Consider the following 17,246-nt stretch of genomic DNA (forward strand, 5'->3'; position numbering starts at 1 on the left):
CTTGTGTCTGACACCTGACTTGTGTCTGACACCTGACTTGTGTCTGAACACAGCTTTGATGGATGTGTTCTGCCCCCAACCCGCCTTCAAACAAAATGTTTGGTCACACCATATGGGCTTCCATTGAAAATGCATTGGAGTGGCCATTAAACACAGACACAAGACAAATGCAAGAAGACAGGTGTCTTGAATTTGTGAACACAGCCCAGTAAGGCCATGCACCCCACTCCTGGTGCTGCGGCCATCTTGGATCCTAAAACACAGGGAGAGAGGTGGGGCCGATAAAGGCCCGTTTTGGACCTAACTAATGTTCATGATAAAATACCACAATTTTTTCCTACTCAGTCTGTGTCTCATAGGAAGGCTGTGGGCAGTTCAGAAACCAGTCTGTGTCTCATAGGAAGGCTGTGGGCAGTTCAGAAACCAGTCTGTGTCTCATAGGAAGGCTGTGGGCAGTTCAGAAACCAGTCTGTGTCTCATAGGAAGGCTGTGGGCAGTTCAGAAACCAGTCTGTGTCTCATAGGAAGGCTGTGGGCAGTTCAGAAACCAGTCTGTGTCTCATAGGAAGGCTGTGGGCAGTTCAGAAACCAGTCTGTGTCTCATAGGAAGGCTGTGGGCAGTTCAGAAACCCGTCCACCAGTGACATAATCGATAGTGAATCCAAGCTAATATAGAAAGGGCAGGTTTTCTTTTCCTGAAAAGTTGCAATGCGAAAAGTTGAAGCCTTCGTTCTCACGATAATACAAATCTAAATATATTTTAAAACTAATTTTTTGTTTAAAAAAATAAATCTGCCTAATGATGATGTCACTGGTGGACGGGTGTCCGAACTGCCCAAAGCCCCTCCTATGAGACACAGACTGAGTAGGAAAAAAATGGTGGTGTTTTATCATGAACATTAGTGAGGACCAATTATATGAAGAGATGTTGAAAAGTGGTGAAGTGATCCTTTAAAGGAGAATTCCATGCTAGATGGCTTTCTTACCTTTATTTGTCGTTGTTACGTTCCTACCAAAGAGGTCCAGGTGTTATTTTGTGCAAAAGCACATTATTGCCTATTTCCCCTACAATAAGCCCTCAATGAATTGCATTGAATTGAATGGGGCTATGGGGTGTTGTGCTAATTAGCTTATTTCCATCGCTCAAAAATAAAAACAATTATATATCCTCTCTTTATAATGTAAATAGTATCCCAAGCGGCACACTTTACTACTTATTTCGATGGAGATAAGTACAAAAACCCAACCCCCATCGAGGGCTTATATTAGGGGAAATAGCCACTTTTGCTCAAAATAACACCTGGACCTCTTTGTTTGTTGGGGACATAACAACTACAAAAGGTAAGAAAGCCTTCTAGTATGGAATTCTCCTTGAAGGTTATTTTACTAAAGATACTTAACAGTTTTACTGCCAGGAATGGTATACTCCAGGTTACTGTCGCTGCGATATACGACATACCCGCCTTTTGTTTTATGTGTTTAATCCGCCATATTGTAATAAATAAAAAATAAACTCTGTCTTCGCCGCAGAGATACAGTAGAGACTAGAAAGTTTCGTTTTGATGACGAAACCGGAAATCGTCACATGCTGTGGTGCTGCTAGGGCTTCTGGGAAATTGAGGCCAATGCAAATGAACGGGGTACAACGCCTCATGGAGGCGGGTCTTGTGTGCGTCTTCCGGGTGCACCAAGATGGTGGATGGTGCGATCGGATCATAACAAACCGAGGGACCTTTTTTCGCTGGATTTTCGCGGATCAAAAGCCCAAATAATTAAATAATTCAGCGTATGCTCTAAAGGTAATACAACAATCTCGGCAGTGAAGGGGGGTTGATTAAAATGCGGGTTACGCGTTTAAACCAGTCAAACACACACACACACACACACGCACACACACGCCTACCCAGTATGAGGGAGCAACGTTGCGTGGGTTTTTTCCCAGTCAGGTGAGTGTACTGCTCTGGGTGGTAGAACTCCAGTGACTCCATGAAGGCCTGTAGTCCTCGCTGCCCCTGCCCCCGCAGAATGTCCAGCAGACGCCCTGCATGGAAAACAATCCAATATGAGTGTGAAAGACCCAGTCGTCAATCTTTACCTGGTAACTATACTATAGCTACAGGTAAAGTATGAAACAGACGATCCTGGTCTCTACACTGCCTCCCCCTGGCCAGCCGGGGCGCCTGATGGAGGGGAAAGGAACTGGTCTCTATACTGCCTCCCCCTGGCCAGCCGGGGCGCCTGATGGAGGGGAAAGGAACTGGTTGGAATAACGTGTTCCTTCCACGCGCTATACGTCCAACCAGGGAAACTCCCCCCTGTCAGGTGTAAATGAGCAACTTGGACACTCAGGCATGAAGGAAGCATGAGTTCAAGTCCGTTGCTCTCCCCTTGTCCCCCATATATGGGGACTAGGTTGGTCTCCCCTTGTCCTCCATATATGGGGACTAGGTTGGTCTCCCCTTGTCCCCCATATATGGGGACTAGGTTGCTCTCCCCTTGTCCCCCATATATGGGGACTAGGTTGCTCTCCCCTTGTCCTCCATATATGGGGACTAGGTTGGCCTCCCCTTGTCCCCCATATATGGGGACTAGGTTGGTCTCCCCTTGTCCCCCATATATGGGGACTAGGTTGGTCTCCCCTTGTCCCCCATATATGGGGACTAGGTTGGCGGAGGGTGTGTAGAGCCCAGGATCACATTAGATGATTGACACAGGGGTGAAAAATGGGTTACAAAAACAGACACACACTGACGTTTGTGTTTTTTTTTAGCAGCGTGTTGAAACAAAATGCACATTTCATGTCAGTTATTCTGTATGATTATCACAGTGACTTTCAGAACGGACACCTTGAAGCAATGGAGCAATAATGATAGTTGTGGCTTTAAACCAGATGTTTGCCTTCATTCACATTCCCTGCACCATCTCTGTGCCTCCCCTCCCAGCCCCACACACACACACACACACCTTACATCTCTGTGCCTCCCCTCCCAGCCCCCCCCACACACACACACACACACACACACACACACACACACACACACACACATCTTACACTCCCCTTGACTTTGTCAGCTCAGCAATGTCTTTCATCTCTCTCTGTCTCGCTCTCTCTCTCTCTCTCTCTCTCTCTCTCTCTCTCTCTCTCTCTCTCACCAGCCTTGCTGATCCTCAGAGGGTACTGCGTGGAGTTGAGGACCTCGTCCTCATCCTGCTCGTCGATGACCTTGCACTGCCGCAGGTATGGAGTGAGTTTGGCCGGGTTGAGGACGCGGGTCAGCTTATGTCGAACGCCCTCCACGCGGTCCCACAGCTCCTCACAGCGCTCCTCGGACCAGGGCGAGGAGGGCCGGGCCCCCTCCTCCGGCGCTGGGTCGTCATCCCCCATCCAGGCTTTGATGCCTGCAAGAGAGAGAAGCAATTACAGACAGCCTTCAGGCACACAGTGAAGCCTGAAGACAGCCTTCAGGCACACAGTGAAGCCTGAAGACAGCCTTCATGCACACAGTGAAGCCTGAAGACAGCCTTCATGCACACAGGGCAAGCCTGAAGACAGCCTTCATGCACACAGTGCAAGCCTGAAGACAGCCTTCAGGCACACAGTGAAGCCTGAAGACAGCCTTCATGCACACAGTGCAAGCCTGAAGAGGTCTGGTCCATTACAGTGAGAAGAGGTCTGGTCCATTACAGTGAGAAGAGGTCTGGTCCATTACACCAGTAACAGGAGGATTTAACTGAAAGTCTCCCAAGGAATGCTGAGAGGAAATCACTGTCAGAGAACAAAGTCTGAGGGATTAGAATTCCATTTGAGTCACCGCCGACGGAATCTCTTTGAGAGTTCAGATTATAGTTGCGTTTTATTTAATAACTTCACATAAATCACATATTTACGTGAGCAAAAACACATGGCTGGCTGGCTGCAGACAAATGATTCACGCAGTGTTTTGCCCCCGGTGTGGAGCAAAGGTTTGCGTTGCCGTTATGAGGATAATAAAACTAGTGGGGAGGAGGACGGCTGGACGGGGTTGACGGTGTGACTCAGAACAGAGGAATGATAACACTGGCGTGACTCATCTGCAGCTCCCCCGACTGAAAACACACAGACAAAGGCATTCTCAACCCCGTTTACTTCCCATTGCACTGAGGCAGAGATACTGTGAATGTATGGGAGTACATGTAACTGAAAACACACAGACAAAGGCATTCTCAACCCCGTTTACTTCCCATTGCACTGAGGCAGAGATACTGTGGGGTAGGCTACATGTAAAATATGTGAAACACCACCAGTGCCACCACCATATGCATCGCACCAGTGGTACTATAGCTGTGCTGCCTTGCATGGTGCAACAGTACCAGAAAACAGCCTATAATAATTATGAAAATAATATTACTGCCTGGTTTGAAATACTGGGGATAGTGAATGCGTTTATTGGCACAAGGGGAGAGTGGTAAAGTGAGCGGTTTAGCGATGTCGCCAGCCATAGAGGTGCTCAGCATGCAAACAATCGCTGGTGAAAAGCTGCTGCAAATAATATGTATATAATGGTAAAATGAACGAATGCCATTATTTTCTCCCCTACACTACAGGCCCACATGTGGGATCCTGGCTGCCTGCCTTAAGGCTTACAGTACATGAACTGGGCCTGGAATAATCAATTCTTACTGTACAAGAATGACTGAATGAATCATTTTTCCACCCATAGAGGTGCTTTGCATTTAAAAAATCACACCCGTGTGAACTGAGTGGTGCAACTCCCCTCTCCCCCTCTCTCTCTCTCTCTCTCTCTCTCTCTCTCTAATTAGCAGGCAACAGTGCAGGCAACAGTGCAGCACTCTCTCTCTCTCTGTAGGCCTGCACAACATTTTCAGAGAACCGCTACGATTTAGAAGAAATGTGTAGAGCCCTTTTTACTCATACCCACTGTTGCATGTCATAATACATTTCCTTAGAAGCTACATGTGTGTGTAATCATGGTATTACGTCTTTTAGGTCATTTACAGAGGAAACCTCTGCTTTATGTATCATCTTCAAAACAGAAGTACATCTTGTGCAACGTATAGTGACTATGTTGTCACTGCCAGTAATAGAGAACATTAGTCTGAGCTAGCTATGCCCACTGTTTTTAAAATTAAGGGCGGATCTACAAGCTCGTAGCGCGCCACCGAGTGTCGCGCTACGAGCTTGTATAGGTCTGCTATTTTTTTTTTAAATCGTGAAAATGTGTCACAAATCTTTTAATATATATTCTTTCAGGAGACTTTTATTCATCATCAGTTTAAAGTTGAACTAAAATCACTTCTCCTAATAACCACCGAGTACTTCTAACTAAAATCACTTCTCCTAATAACCACAGAGTACTTCCCATACGGTCTGCTAAACTAACCTGGTGTACTTAACCCATTCTGACCGGGCACCCATTTTGGTGTTAGCATCATGTTATGCTTTACCTATTGAAAAATAGCAGATCTACAAGCTCATATCGCGCCACCGAGTGGCGCGATACGAGCTTGTAGGTCTGCTATTTTTGAAAAATTCGAAGAACGACTGACATTTTTAGAATCTGATCTCAGGTCAGAATGGGTTCATCAGACCAGTGTGTGTCCAGTGGAAACCTTGTATGAATCTGATCTCAGGTCAGAATGGGTTAAATGTTCTTTTATTGTCCGACTTCTGTCTATTGTGTCTATTTTTCTCTCTTCTTCTTGTTATGCAGTACATTTCTGTCCTTTCACTGTCCCTGTATTTTATCTGTATTCTAATGTTTAAGATCTGGCATGTTCAAAATGATTTTTTTTTTTTTCATTAACCCATTCTGACCTGAGATCAGATTCATACGAGGTTTTCCACTGGACACACACTGGTCTGATCAACCCATTCTGACCTGAGATCAGATTCTAAAAATGTCAGTCGTTCTTCGATTTTTCAAAAATAGCAGACCTACAAGCTCGTAGCGCGCCACTCGGTGGCGCGCTATGAGCTTGTAGATCTGCTATTTTTCAATAGCTAAAGCATAACATGATGCTGACACCAAAATGGGTTCCCGTTCAGAATGGGTTAAACTAACAAAAACAACTATGAATGTATAAACATGCCTGGAGAAGCCACTTAATGCACGCCCCTGGAGGGTTTTTAGGCTTACTCCTTCACATTTCCGAAATATTTTTAGTATCTAGTATCTAGGCTGAATTAGCTAAATGTGTGTTTTGGCATATGGGGTTATGAGTGGATTGATAGCACACAGAAAGCTATACCACCACTGCAATTCTATCACTATAGGGGCGTACTGTACTGTATAACTTCCCAAAAATCACTATGAGAATCCCCCTCCCCCCCTAGCCTATAGATGGAAGATTATAGCTTACATGAGCTGGTGGGAATCTGTATGATAATCATTTGTCCTGCACTTACAGTATTATGAATGAATGACTTATGGATTCTGCAAGACATAAACATGATAAACATAAACATAGCATCTAAACAAGGCACCTGCTGCAAAGGTGATATCTATGGTCAAATGTAACCCCTTTTGGTGTTAGCATCATGTTATGCTTTACCTATTGAAAAATAGCAGATCTACAAGCTCATAGCGCGCCACCGAGTGGCGCGCTACGAGCTTGTAGGTCTGCTATTTTTGAAAGAAATCGAAGAACGACTGACGTAGAAACATAGCTTTTTCAGAAAACTGTCAGGATGTAGAAGACATTTTTAGGATCTGATCTCAGGTCAGAATGGGTTAAGTAAGTTATCTTGTGCATTATTTATAAGTAATGCAGAGGATAACTTTTTACCATACCACAGCGACGACATGTTGATGTGTTATGTTTCATTTCATTTTACGGTAGGATAATTCATGTAAGGCTGCTAGATTAATTAGTAGGATAATAACCTCATTAGTAGGATAATAGCCTCATTCATGCAAGGCTGCTAGATTGGCACTTTTTGCCTGTGAGCAAATGGGAATAACATGGACACTATAGTGAGTGGGAATGGGAATAACATGGACACTATAGTGAGTGGGAATGGGAATAACATGGACACTATAGTGAGTGGGAATGGGAATAACATGGACACTATATATAGTGAGTGCTTTTCTATATGATTCTCCATGATTATCGAGTTATCAATAAATAATCGTTAAGAAAATAATAAATAGTTCCAGGTGTAAAGTCTACTATAGGCTATGTCCACTTATTTGGCTGCATAAGAGCTTTTGTTAATAAAAGCAGTCGTCATAATTAATTAGCAACTTATTTGTTTCAAAGTTAAACATTTGCCAGTTTAACTGCCACCAATACCAAATGTATTTTTCCCCCCAGTCCATTTGCCAACAACGAGACCTAAAGAAGTGCCACCACTCAGATCTGTAAAGTAGGTTAACAGACAAGTTCTAACAGACAAGTTCTAACAGACAAGTTCTAACAAGCCAGTGGATGCCTTGGCGTCTCTGTCATCACCTCCAAGTCCAAGGAAATGTGTCCTTAAGCGTACCCTGCCATTTACAGTTCTCATTGAAAGCCTGCTTGGCTACCCTGTACAAAATAGACCTAAATACTGTAAAAACAAAATAGAAATAGCCGTGATCACTTGCCACGTTTCTGATGAATTGAACACGGTGGACCCTCTTGTAAACAAGTGTAATGCTTAATTGGGTCGTCCCACTCACAGTTAACAGTCTTTGTATTGAGTTTGTGCTTGAAATGTATACTGTAATTCTGCAAACTGTTAATACATTATTTCAATCAAACGTTTCTGAAGTGTAACCTACAAGATGGCTTGGGAATCTTTGGTTGATAAAAAAATGCTTCTTTCACAGATTGTTTAGACTTTAAGCATATTTTTGTTTATCGGTCATCATGAAATGTGAAGAGTGGGCACCTGAGAATTAGTAGGCTACACATGATTTGAACATGCATTATATGTCATTATCAAATAAACGTATTGTTTATGCCATAATGAGGACGCAAACGAATTTTACCCACCTTTTCACTTCTGTATAAACCTGTGATTCTGATTACTGAATGACTGCAGGCTATCCACAGTTTAATGTGTAGCAATTCGCAGACATTTGTATATTAAGCCTTAAATGTCACATGTTTAAGCAGGTTCAAATCACATATAGCCTATACTTTACCTCATTTCAGACCATATTCCAAGGAATTATTATTATTAATATTATTGTGCCTAAATTACATTTTAGAAAAATAGACAATTTAACATTGAAATGCCCAGACGTCAAGTATGCTAATACTAGGCCTATACTTTACAGTATCTACTCACATCATTTCCAAAACATAGCATCCTTTATCTTTTCACATGTTGTGTCAATTGTATGTCTTATTTAGGCTATGGTGCACATGCAATAGGCTAAGTGAATTGCAGTAGCCTAAAGTGAATCTGTGTTTACCTAAATGAGGTGTGTCGAGCCTAAAGTGAATCTGTGTTTACCTAAATGAGGTGTGTCGAGCCTAAAGTGAATCTGTGTTTACCTAAATGAGGTGTGTCGAGAAAAGCTACAATGATTCATTCCAAACTGGCAAACTCACCGCTCATTTTCTCCCCAAGATGCAGAATTTATGTTGACGACAGACAAGTAAAATCGGATCCTCAACAACAACTCTATAAAGTAAAGGTAGAATATTAACGCTTTTCTCTGGTTGTAAACTCTGGTTCTGTGCCCTAGCTGTAGGCTACCTGTCTGACTGGAGAGCACTCCACTTGTCTTCTACACAGTTCACACACACACACTCACTCACACACACACCTTCTCCCCTCTCTCCGTCGTCACGAATACCATCCAATCGCCGCTGAGTTCCCAGAAGCTGGACTTTACTACTAGTAGGCCTACTAGTAACTACAGCGCAAAGGCTTCATTTAATAGCTTACAACTTCATGGCAGCAGCCATGATGCAACGCCAAGCTGTTCAACAAAACACTACGGTGTGTAGAGGCTACATCTCTACATGTTGTAAGACAGAACATTCATGAAGGTCCGTTTGCGGTTGTATATAGCTAGACTTTATTTGATGATGAAATATAGTTCTACAGTAGTAGGGTACAGCATTTGGTCACTAGATGGCGCAGTCTACCGTCATTTTATTTTTTTTATATTTTGCTTTGCGCGGCTGCACACAGCCATAATAATTATGAATCACATGACAGAGACTTCTCTATCACTCTCACAGTGTGAGTCACTCACTGTTGTTCAAGTTAATCTCAAGTCTGACTCACATATGGGTCTCCTCTCCACCAAATGATTGAGAAATAGTCAGGCCTGCACCCACGCTATTCACTGACTGGATGATATTGGGTTCTTGTAATTCCCTGTAGGCCTATCCTACTACAAAACAATGACACATTGGCCTTCTAGTTTCACCCACTTATGTTTTCAACACGTCTGTATGCCTATACTGTATATGCCTGTCCATGCATGGCCTGACATGGCCCAGGCCAATGGGGCCAATGGGGCCAGACAGGGGCCAATGGGGCCCAGACAGGGGCCAGACAGGGGCCAATGGGGCCCAGACAGGGGCCAATGGGGCCAGACATGAGGGGCCAATGGGGCCAGACATATGGGGCCAATGGGGCCAGACATGAGGGGCCAATGGGGCCCAGACAGGGGCCAATGGGGCCAGACATGAGGGCCCAATTGTCTATGCGCTCTACCAGTGAGTGAGTGGTAGGCTATATTTGCATAATGTATGTAAATAATCCTACGATATAGGCTATATTTCATTTATAGGTTTTATAGTTTTATATAGGTCTACATGAATAATATAAATATATATGTTGCACACAATTGCTTTTTCAGCTCTAATTAAGCCCCTTTTTGACCATATATGTATTTAGTGGAACATACAAAACAAAGCAAAGCAAAGCACTAAACAAACAGCATGATTAGAATGTCCGTAAACACACAAGGATCAACGTAACAGCCACAGCATGGCACTGATGCCTTCATAGCAGGGGAAAAACAAATATACTGTAGGCTATAGACTCTCTCTTTTTTATCCCACGATTTTGTAACCCATTTTTCACCCCTGTGTCAATCATCTAATGTGATCCTGGGCTCTCTACCAACCTAGTCCCCATATATGGGGGACAAGGGGAGAGCAACCTAGTCCCCATATATTGGGGACAAGGGGAGACCAACCTAGTCCCCATATATTGGGGACAAGGGGAGAGCAACAGACTTGAACTCATGCTTCCTTCATGCCTGAGTGTCCAAGTTGCTCCTTTACACCTGACAGGGGGGAGTTTCCCTGGTTGGACGTAGCGCGTGGATTCAGGAACACGTTATTCCAACCAGTTCAGTGGAGACTCTCTCTCCACTTTTCAACATATATTGGTCCTCACTATATGTTCATGATAAAAAAAATACCACCATTGTTTTCTACTCAGCCTGTGTGTCATATTTATAAGGGATGTGGGCAGTTCAGAAACCATAGTGTCCACCAGTGACATCATTGTTAGGCAGTTTTGTTTTTTAACAAGAAAAAAAAAGATATTCCTGCATAACTTCCGTATAAGCTAACCGGGTATGATAATGATGTCACGCACATAATACCCTCTATTTGAGCTTTACAATGATTAATTCTGACAATGACTAATTCAATGTACGTATGCATCACCAGTCACTGATTTCACCCATTCTGCACCTGATCAGTGAACGGACACCACACCACGGACACCTTATGTAAATCATACTGCAGTAAACCTGGGAAAATAATAATTCAAATGTATAATGTGTTGAAAGTGATGTTTTGCTATGTTTCTTTGCTTTTTATTTCTCCTATGTTTATTTTATTTTATTTTACTATGTTTTATTTTGAGTTAGTGTTTGTAAACAATTGTAAGTATTGCCTTTGTTAAATGTTAAATGTATGTCTGTGTCGGACCCCAGGAAGACTAGCTTTTGTCAAGGCAAAAGCTAATGGGGATCCTTATAAACAATAAACAATAAACACAGACATAACTCTCTTGACCGCTTGTCAAGTGCATTAAAAAAAACAAAAAAAACTGTATATTCAACTTCAAATGAAGTCGCTGAAGGAACTTCAAAGCAAAGTGTTGATTTCGTCGACTAAAACGAAGACGATTTGTTTTTTCGTCGACTACCTTTTTTCCACTGACGAAAACTAAATGGAAATTTAAATGAAAACTAAGCTATGATGACTAAAACTATTATGAGACAAAATACACTGACAATTTCGTCAACAAATAAAAACTAGATTAAAATGTTAGGAAGGGACTATAGTGGACAAGAGATCCAGTGTAAGTCATTTTACACTTGGTTGCATGTTGAAAATAGCCGATCTACAAGCTCGCAGCGCGATGCGTTGTGAGCTTGTAGATCGGCTATTTTCATCCATCCATCCATCCATCTTCAACCGCTTATCCGTAGTCGGGTCGCGGGGGCAACAGCTCCACCAGAGTGCTCCAGACTAATCCCCTCTCCAGAGCAACATTAGTGACTTCCTCCTGGGTGGATTCCGAGACGTTCCAAGGCCAGTGAGTCGTGATAGGAGAAGGATATCAAATGGAACACAACCACCCTAAAGACTAATAATTGTGTATATTCCTGCACTATACCTGCATCGAGTTATCTTGGTACACAGAAGTTGATCTATTGAAGATTCTGACCTTCAAAGTACATAACTTTTGTTTTGATTGTATTGCTGTATTGTTGTATTGTTCTTTCTGCTTTGGCAATGTAAACGTATGTTTTCTCATGCCAATAAAGCCCTTTGAATTGAATTGAATTGAGTCGATGCGTTTCCTCCAACTTTACTGCGCCTTGGTCTGCCCCGGGGTCTCCTCCCAGTGGTATCAAGGCCTGACGAAATTCAATTTAGTCGACTAAATCAGCCGTAGAGTAACACTAAGACAAGACATTCCTGGTAAAACTAAATTAAAACTATTCAAAAGACTACGACTAAAAATAAAAATAAAAAGATTCTGCCTCAAAACAACACTGACTTCAAGGAAGTGTCTAATTGACTTTTTGGAGAAATGTCACAATTGAGTCAGTGTTCCGTTTTAGAGAATCATGACGAAGGAAAAGCTGCATCATGGCAGCTGATCGTTTGTGGTCATTATTAATGCTCATCCCCATCTCTGCTCATGCTGCTGCTGAGCCAAAACTATTTGAGTCACGCAACAAGACGAGGGGGGAGTGTGTGTGTGTGTGTGTGTGTGTGTGTGTGTGTGTCTCAGTCACTGTGCAGACAGACAGTGGGAGACAGGAAATATGGGGTGCCACTTGCCAGACAAAGAAATGGGTCTTTCTCGTGGCACGCGGAAAGGAAATGTAATGCCATAATTTGCCAAAATAATTTGCCAAAATAATTTGCCAAAATAATTTGCTGAATTTGCTTCAGTCTCCGGGCCTCCCCTAAATAAACAAACCATAGCGACTGCTATAGGGTCGACGCGCTACTGCTGGGGTTGGTAGCTGGTGGTGTGTGTGTGTGTGTGTGTGTGTGTGTGGGGGGGGGGGGGGGGGGGGGGGGGGGCTGTATCCAGGGGCTGTATCCAGCCACTGGATACTGGATACAGCCACTGGATACAGCCACCCACAGCCTCTCATACTGAGGCAGTCGGTCCCAATCTGTCCTCATATGGAGCTACGGTTCAGGGCTGGGGGGGGAAACCATGTTGTGGATCAGCGTTCTTGTTGTCTCTGAGGTGACGGACGGACGGGGACACAGAGACGCTATTGAGAGCAACTCCAGAGCCCACAGTGTGTCTGTGATGGAATGTGTGCAGCTAAGCTGCGAAGAAACGGAACTCAAATATGTCACAGAACGAACTGGACACACATTTTACAGTAAATACAGCAGGAACTCACTGTGTGGGATTGACCATTTTCAGATTCACTGAGAGCTCTCTCTCTCTCTTTCTCACACGCACACGCACACGCGCACACACACACACACACACACACACACACACACACACACACACACACACGCACACACACACGCACACACACGCAAGCAGATGCATGTGGACAACATAGTGGCATTCAGCAACAATAGCAGCAAATTGAACATCATCATTCAATACAAATGTGTTCAGTTCAGCTCCTCTGCAAATAGAATGTGTAAATGAAATTAATAAAGTAAAAACTCTAGTATCTCGTGATTTCTTTCTAGTATAAAATCCTCTGTATTCCATGTCTGGCGAGGCCCATGCAGTACACCCAGCTGACCCCCTGCAGCTCCATCTCTGACCCCGGCCCGGAGGCTACGCCGGGCCCAGCAGAATCAACCCTTTGTGTCCCACAAAGAATGTGTCTTTTCTTGGCTTTTTTTTTTTTTGGGAAACAGAGGCAGAGAAACGAGGGAAGGAAGGGTGGGAGGGAGTGGAGGCCGGGGGCCATGATGATCGAGTGAGTGAGACAGATTTAAATCTCGATGATTATCCTTTGTTGGTTGCGAGTACAGACACAGTACAGACACAGTACAGACACATACTTTCTCTATTGATCAGGGGGGGGAATAAAGCGTATACTGATTTAATAGCCGTTGGCAACATGGTGGCGTGCACATGAGGGCACTGAGGAAGGTGGGGCTCAAAAGCATGCACACGCGCCATGCGTCGATCAGCACACGCAACATTTGAGCAGTTTGAAGCCTTTGTTTTGGCTTTATTTACCATTTTTGACTACCTGGCACCTGCTGCAGGCCCTGCTGCAGCCGAAACACCAGAGCTACAGCGTGAGGATCATCTCTCATATACCCCCTGCTGCAGCCAAAACACCAGAGCTACAGCGTGAGGATCATCTCTCATATACCACCTGCTGCAGGCCCTGCTGCAGCCAAAACACCAGAGCTGCAGCGTGAGGATGATCCTGACAGTATACACACTTAAACTGTCGTCAAAAAGATAAAATACATTTTCACTCTATAGGAAAATAAAATGTATAAAAAAACACCATCAGAGCTAGATCTATGCTGAGCATTCCGAGGCCTTCCGCAGACCACAGAGTGCTATACAGAGATCTGGGCATGGGGCTGCTGTGGGCAGCACAGCCATTCTCATCCACAGCCATGTGTTTTCCTTGAGTCGCCACAGAATGTATTCTGAGACGTATTGGTCCGCAAAGCCCAGTTTATGCTTCATGGTACGGCTCGCTCCATTGGTCCATAGCTTGTTGAGAAACTGTGTTGACAGACTGTTGCATTTTTTGAGTGGTGCTAGCCAGTAGCCACTGAGTGGTGCTAGCCAGTAGCCACTGAGTGGTGCTAGCCAGTAGCCACTGAGTGGTGCTAGCCAGTAGCCACTGAGTGGTGCTATAGCCAGTAGCCACTGAGTGGTGCTAGCCAGTAGCCACTGAGTGGTGCTAGCCAGTAGCCACTGAGTGGTGCTAGCCAGTAGCCACTGAGTGGTGCTATAGCCAGTAGCCACTGAGTGGTGCTAGCCTGCAGTAGCCACTGAGTGGTGCTAGCCAGTAGCCACTGAGTGGTGCTAGCCACTAGCCACTGAGTGGTGCTAGCCACGGGTGCATCTCTCCATTCCGACATGCTGCCATTCCGACATCCCCCCATTCCGACATGCCCCCATTCCGACATGTTGCCATTCCGACATCCCCCCATTCCGACACATTTTAGTCCCACCATTCCGACACATTTTAGTCCCACCATTCCGACAGTCCACAAATCTTAAATGTATTTTCAAGGCAATTTTTAAGGGGTGTGTAGCAACTGTAAATAATGTAATAATCAGCTCATAATGTAATTAAAAGACGAGCACATAACTTAATAGATTTTTCTATAATGTAATAATGTGTTACATTAAGAACCTCCACATAGGCGACTCATACTGTGATAAAACTTCATAATGCAATAATGTCTTTATAATATATGAGCTGATTATTACATTATGCGTTTTATTACATTTTTGTCATATTGACCATGATACTGACATGACACTGACATGACACTGACATGATACTGACATGATACTGACCATGACACTGACATGACACTGACATGATACTGACCATGACACTGACATGACACTGACATGACACTGACCATGATACTGACCATGACACGATACTGACCATGATACTGACATGACACTGACCATGACACTGACATGATACTGACCATGACACTGACCATGACACTGACATGATACTGACATGACACTCACCATGACACTGACATGATACTGACCATGATACTGACGATGACACTGACATGATACTGACATGACACTGACATGACACTGACCATGACACTGACATGACACTGACATGACACTGACCATGACACTGACATGATACTGACCATGATACTGACCATGACACTGACATGATACTGACCATGATACTGACATGACACTGACCATGACACTGACCATGACACTGACATGATACTGACCATGACACTGACATGATACTGACCATGATACTGACATGACACTGACCATGACACTGACATGACACTGACCATGACACTGACCATGACACTGACATGATACTGACATGACACTGACCATGACACTGACATGATACTGACCATGATACTGACCATGACACTGACCATGATACTGACATACTGTATAGGCCTATCATCTTCAGAAATAATCAAATATAAGCAGGATAAACCATTTGTACTATAATCAATAAATAATAAATAAATAATAATAAATAATAATATTTATATTAATAAAAATAATAAAAATAAAGAAATAATAATAAATAAATAGTTGTAAACCATGTCATAATGGTCAGTATCATGTCAGTGTCATGGTCAGTGTCATGTCAGTGTCATGTCAGTGTCATGGTCAGTATCATGTCAGTGTCATGGTCAGTGTCATGTCAGTGTCATGTCAGTGTCATGGTCAGTATCATGTCAGTGTCATGGTCAGTGTCATGGTCAGTGTCATGGTCAGTATCATGTCAGTGTCATGTCAGTGTCATGGTCAGTATCATGTCAGTGTCATGGTCAGTGTCATGTCAGTGTCATGGTCAGTATCATGTCAGTGTCATGGTCAGTGTCATGGTCAGTGTCATGGTCAGTATCATGTCAGTGTCATGTCAGTGTCATGGTCAGTATCATGTCAGTGTCATGGTCAGTGTCATGTCAGTGTCATGGTCAGTATCATGTCAGTGTCATGGTCAGTGTCATGGTCAGTGTCATGGTCAGTATCATGTCAGTGTCATGGTCAGTGTCATGTCAGTGTCATGTCAGTGTCATGGTCAGTGTCATGGTCAGTATCATGTCAGTGTCATGTCAGTATCATGTCTCAGTGTCATGGTCAGTGTCATGGTCAGTGTCATGTCAGTGTCATGTCAGTGTCATGGTCAGTGTCATGTCAGTATCATGGTCAGTATCATGTCAGTATCATGTCTCAGTGTCATGGTCAGTGTCATGGTCAGTGTCATGTCAGTATCATGTCTCAGTGTCATGGTCAGTGTCATGGTCAGTGTCATGTCAGTATCATGTCAGTGTCATGGTCAGTGTTTATATTAATATAAATAATAATAAATAACAATAAAATAAATAAAATAAATAAAATAAATAAAATAAATAAAATAAATAAAATAAATAAAATAAATAAAATAAATAAAATAAATAAAATAAATAAAATAAATAAAATAAATAAAATAAATAAAATAAATAAAATAAATAAAATAAATAAAATAAATAAAATAAATAAAATAAATAAAATAAATAAAATAAATAAAATAAATAAAATAAATAAAATAAATAAAATAAATAAAATATAAATATAAATATAAATATAAGTATAAATATAAATAATAATATTTATATTAATATAAATATAAATAATAAAGAAATAGTTGTGAACTGCCACGGGTCCCTGTCGGAATGGTGGGACTTTTTTCTGTCGGAATGGTGGAATGTTTAAAAATATGGAGCATACCACCATTCCGACAATTAGAAGTCAATGTAGGAGTGGCAGCATGTCGGAATGGAGAGTGAACACCGCTAGCCACTAGCCAGTAGCCACTAGCCAGTAGCCACTCCAATATACCAGCAAAGTCTGTCCGTATGTTTGTCTCTAAATGCCATCACTGACCTAATGTGTCACTGTTGAGCAGCCTAACACACATTGGCCACTGCAACACACACACACACACACACACACACACACACACACACACATTCAGAATGGTATACGTTTAAAATGAAAGTCATTACAAAAACTGTGTGAGCGTCATATACAAACTGTTCAATTATCTAAAGTCCAGTAAAAGGCTGCATACAGAGGTC

At 42.9% G+C, this 17,246-nt stretch overlaps 1 protein-coding gene across 1 annotated transcript in view; it reads right to left on the minus strand.

Annotated features, from left to right (window-relative positions):
- The window catches only part of LOC308324729 (caspase recruitment domain-containing protein 10), a 28,660-nt gene extending 19,959 nt beyond the window's left edge, over positions 1-8,701 (minus strand). The window contains exons 1-3 of the mRNA XM_080776969.1: positions 8,541-8,701; positions 3,153-3,398; positions 1,903-2,040 (exon numbers count right to left, since the gene is read on the minus strand). Coding sequence (XP_080633095.1) covers positions 1,903-2,040; positions 3,153-3,398; positions 8,541-8,547 — 391 coding nt within the window. The 5' untranslated portion in view covers positions 8,548-8,701. The remainder of the gene's footprint in view (positions 1-1,902; positions 2,041-3,152; positions 3,399-8,540) is intronic.
- Positions 8,702-17,246: the final 8,545 nt, after the last annotated feature.

Source organism: Protomyctophum bolini, assembly GCF_963924005.1.
Source record: "Protomyctophum bolini genome assembly, chromosome: 11".
In the NCBI taxonomy this organism is placed as follows: domain Eukaryota; kingdom Metazoa; phylum Chordata; class Actinopteri; order Myctophiformes; family Myctophidae; genus Protomyctophum; species Protomyctophum bolini.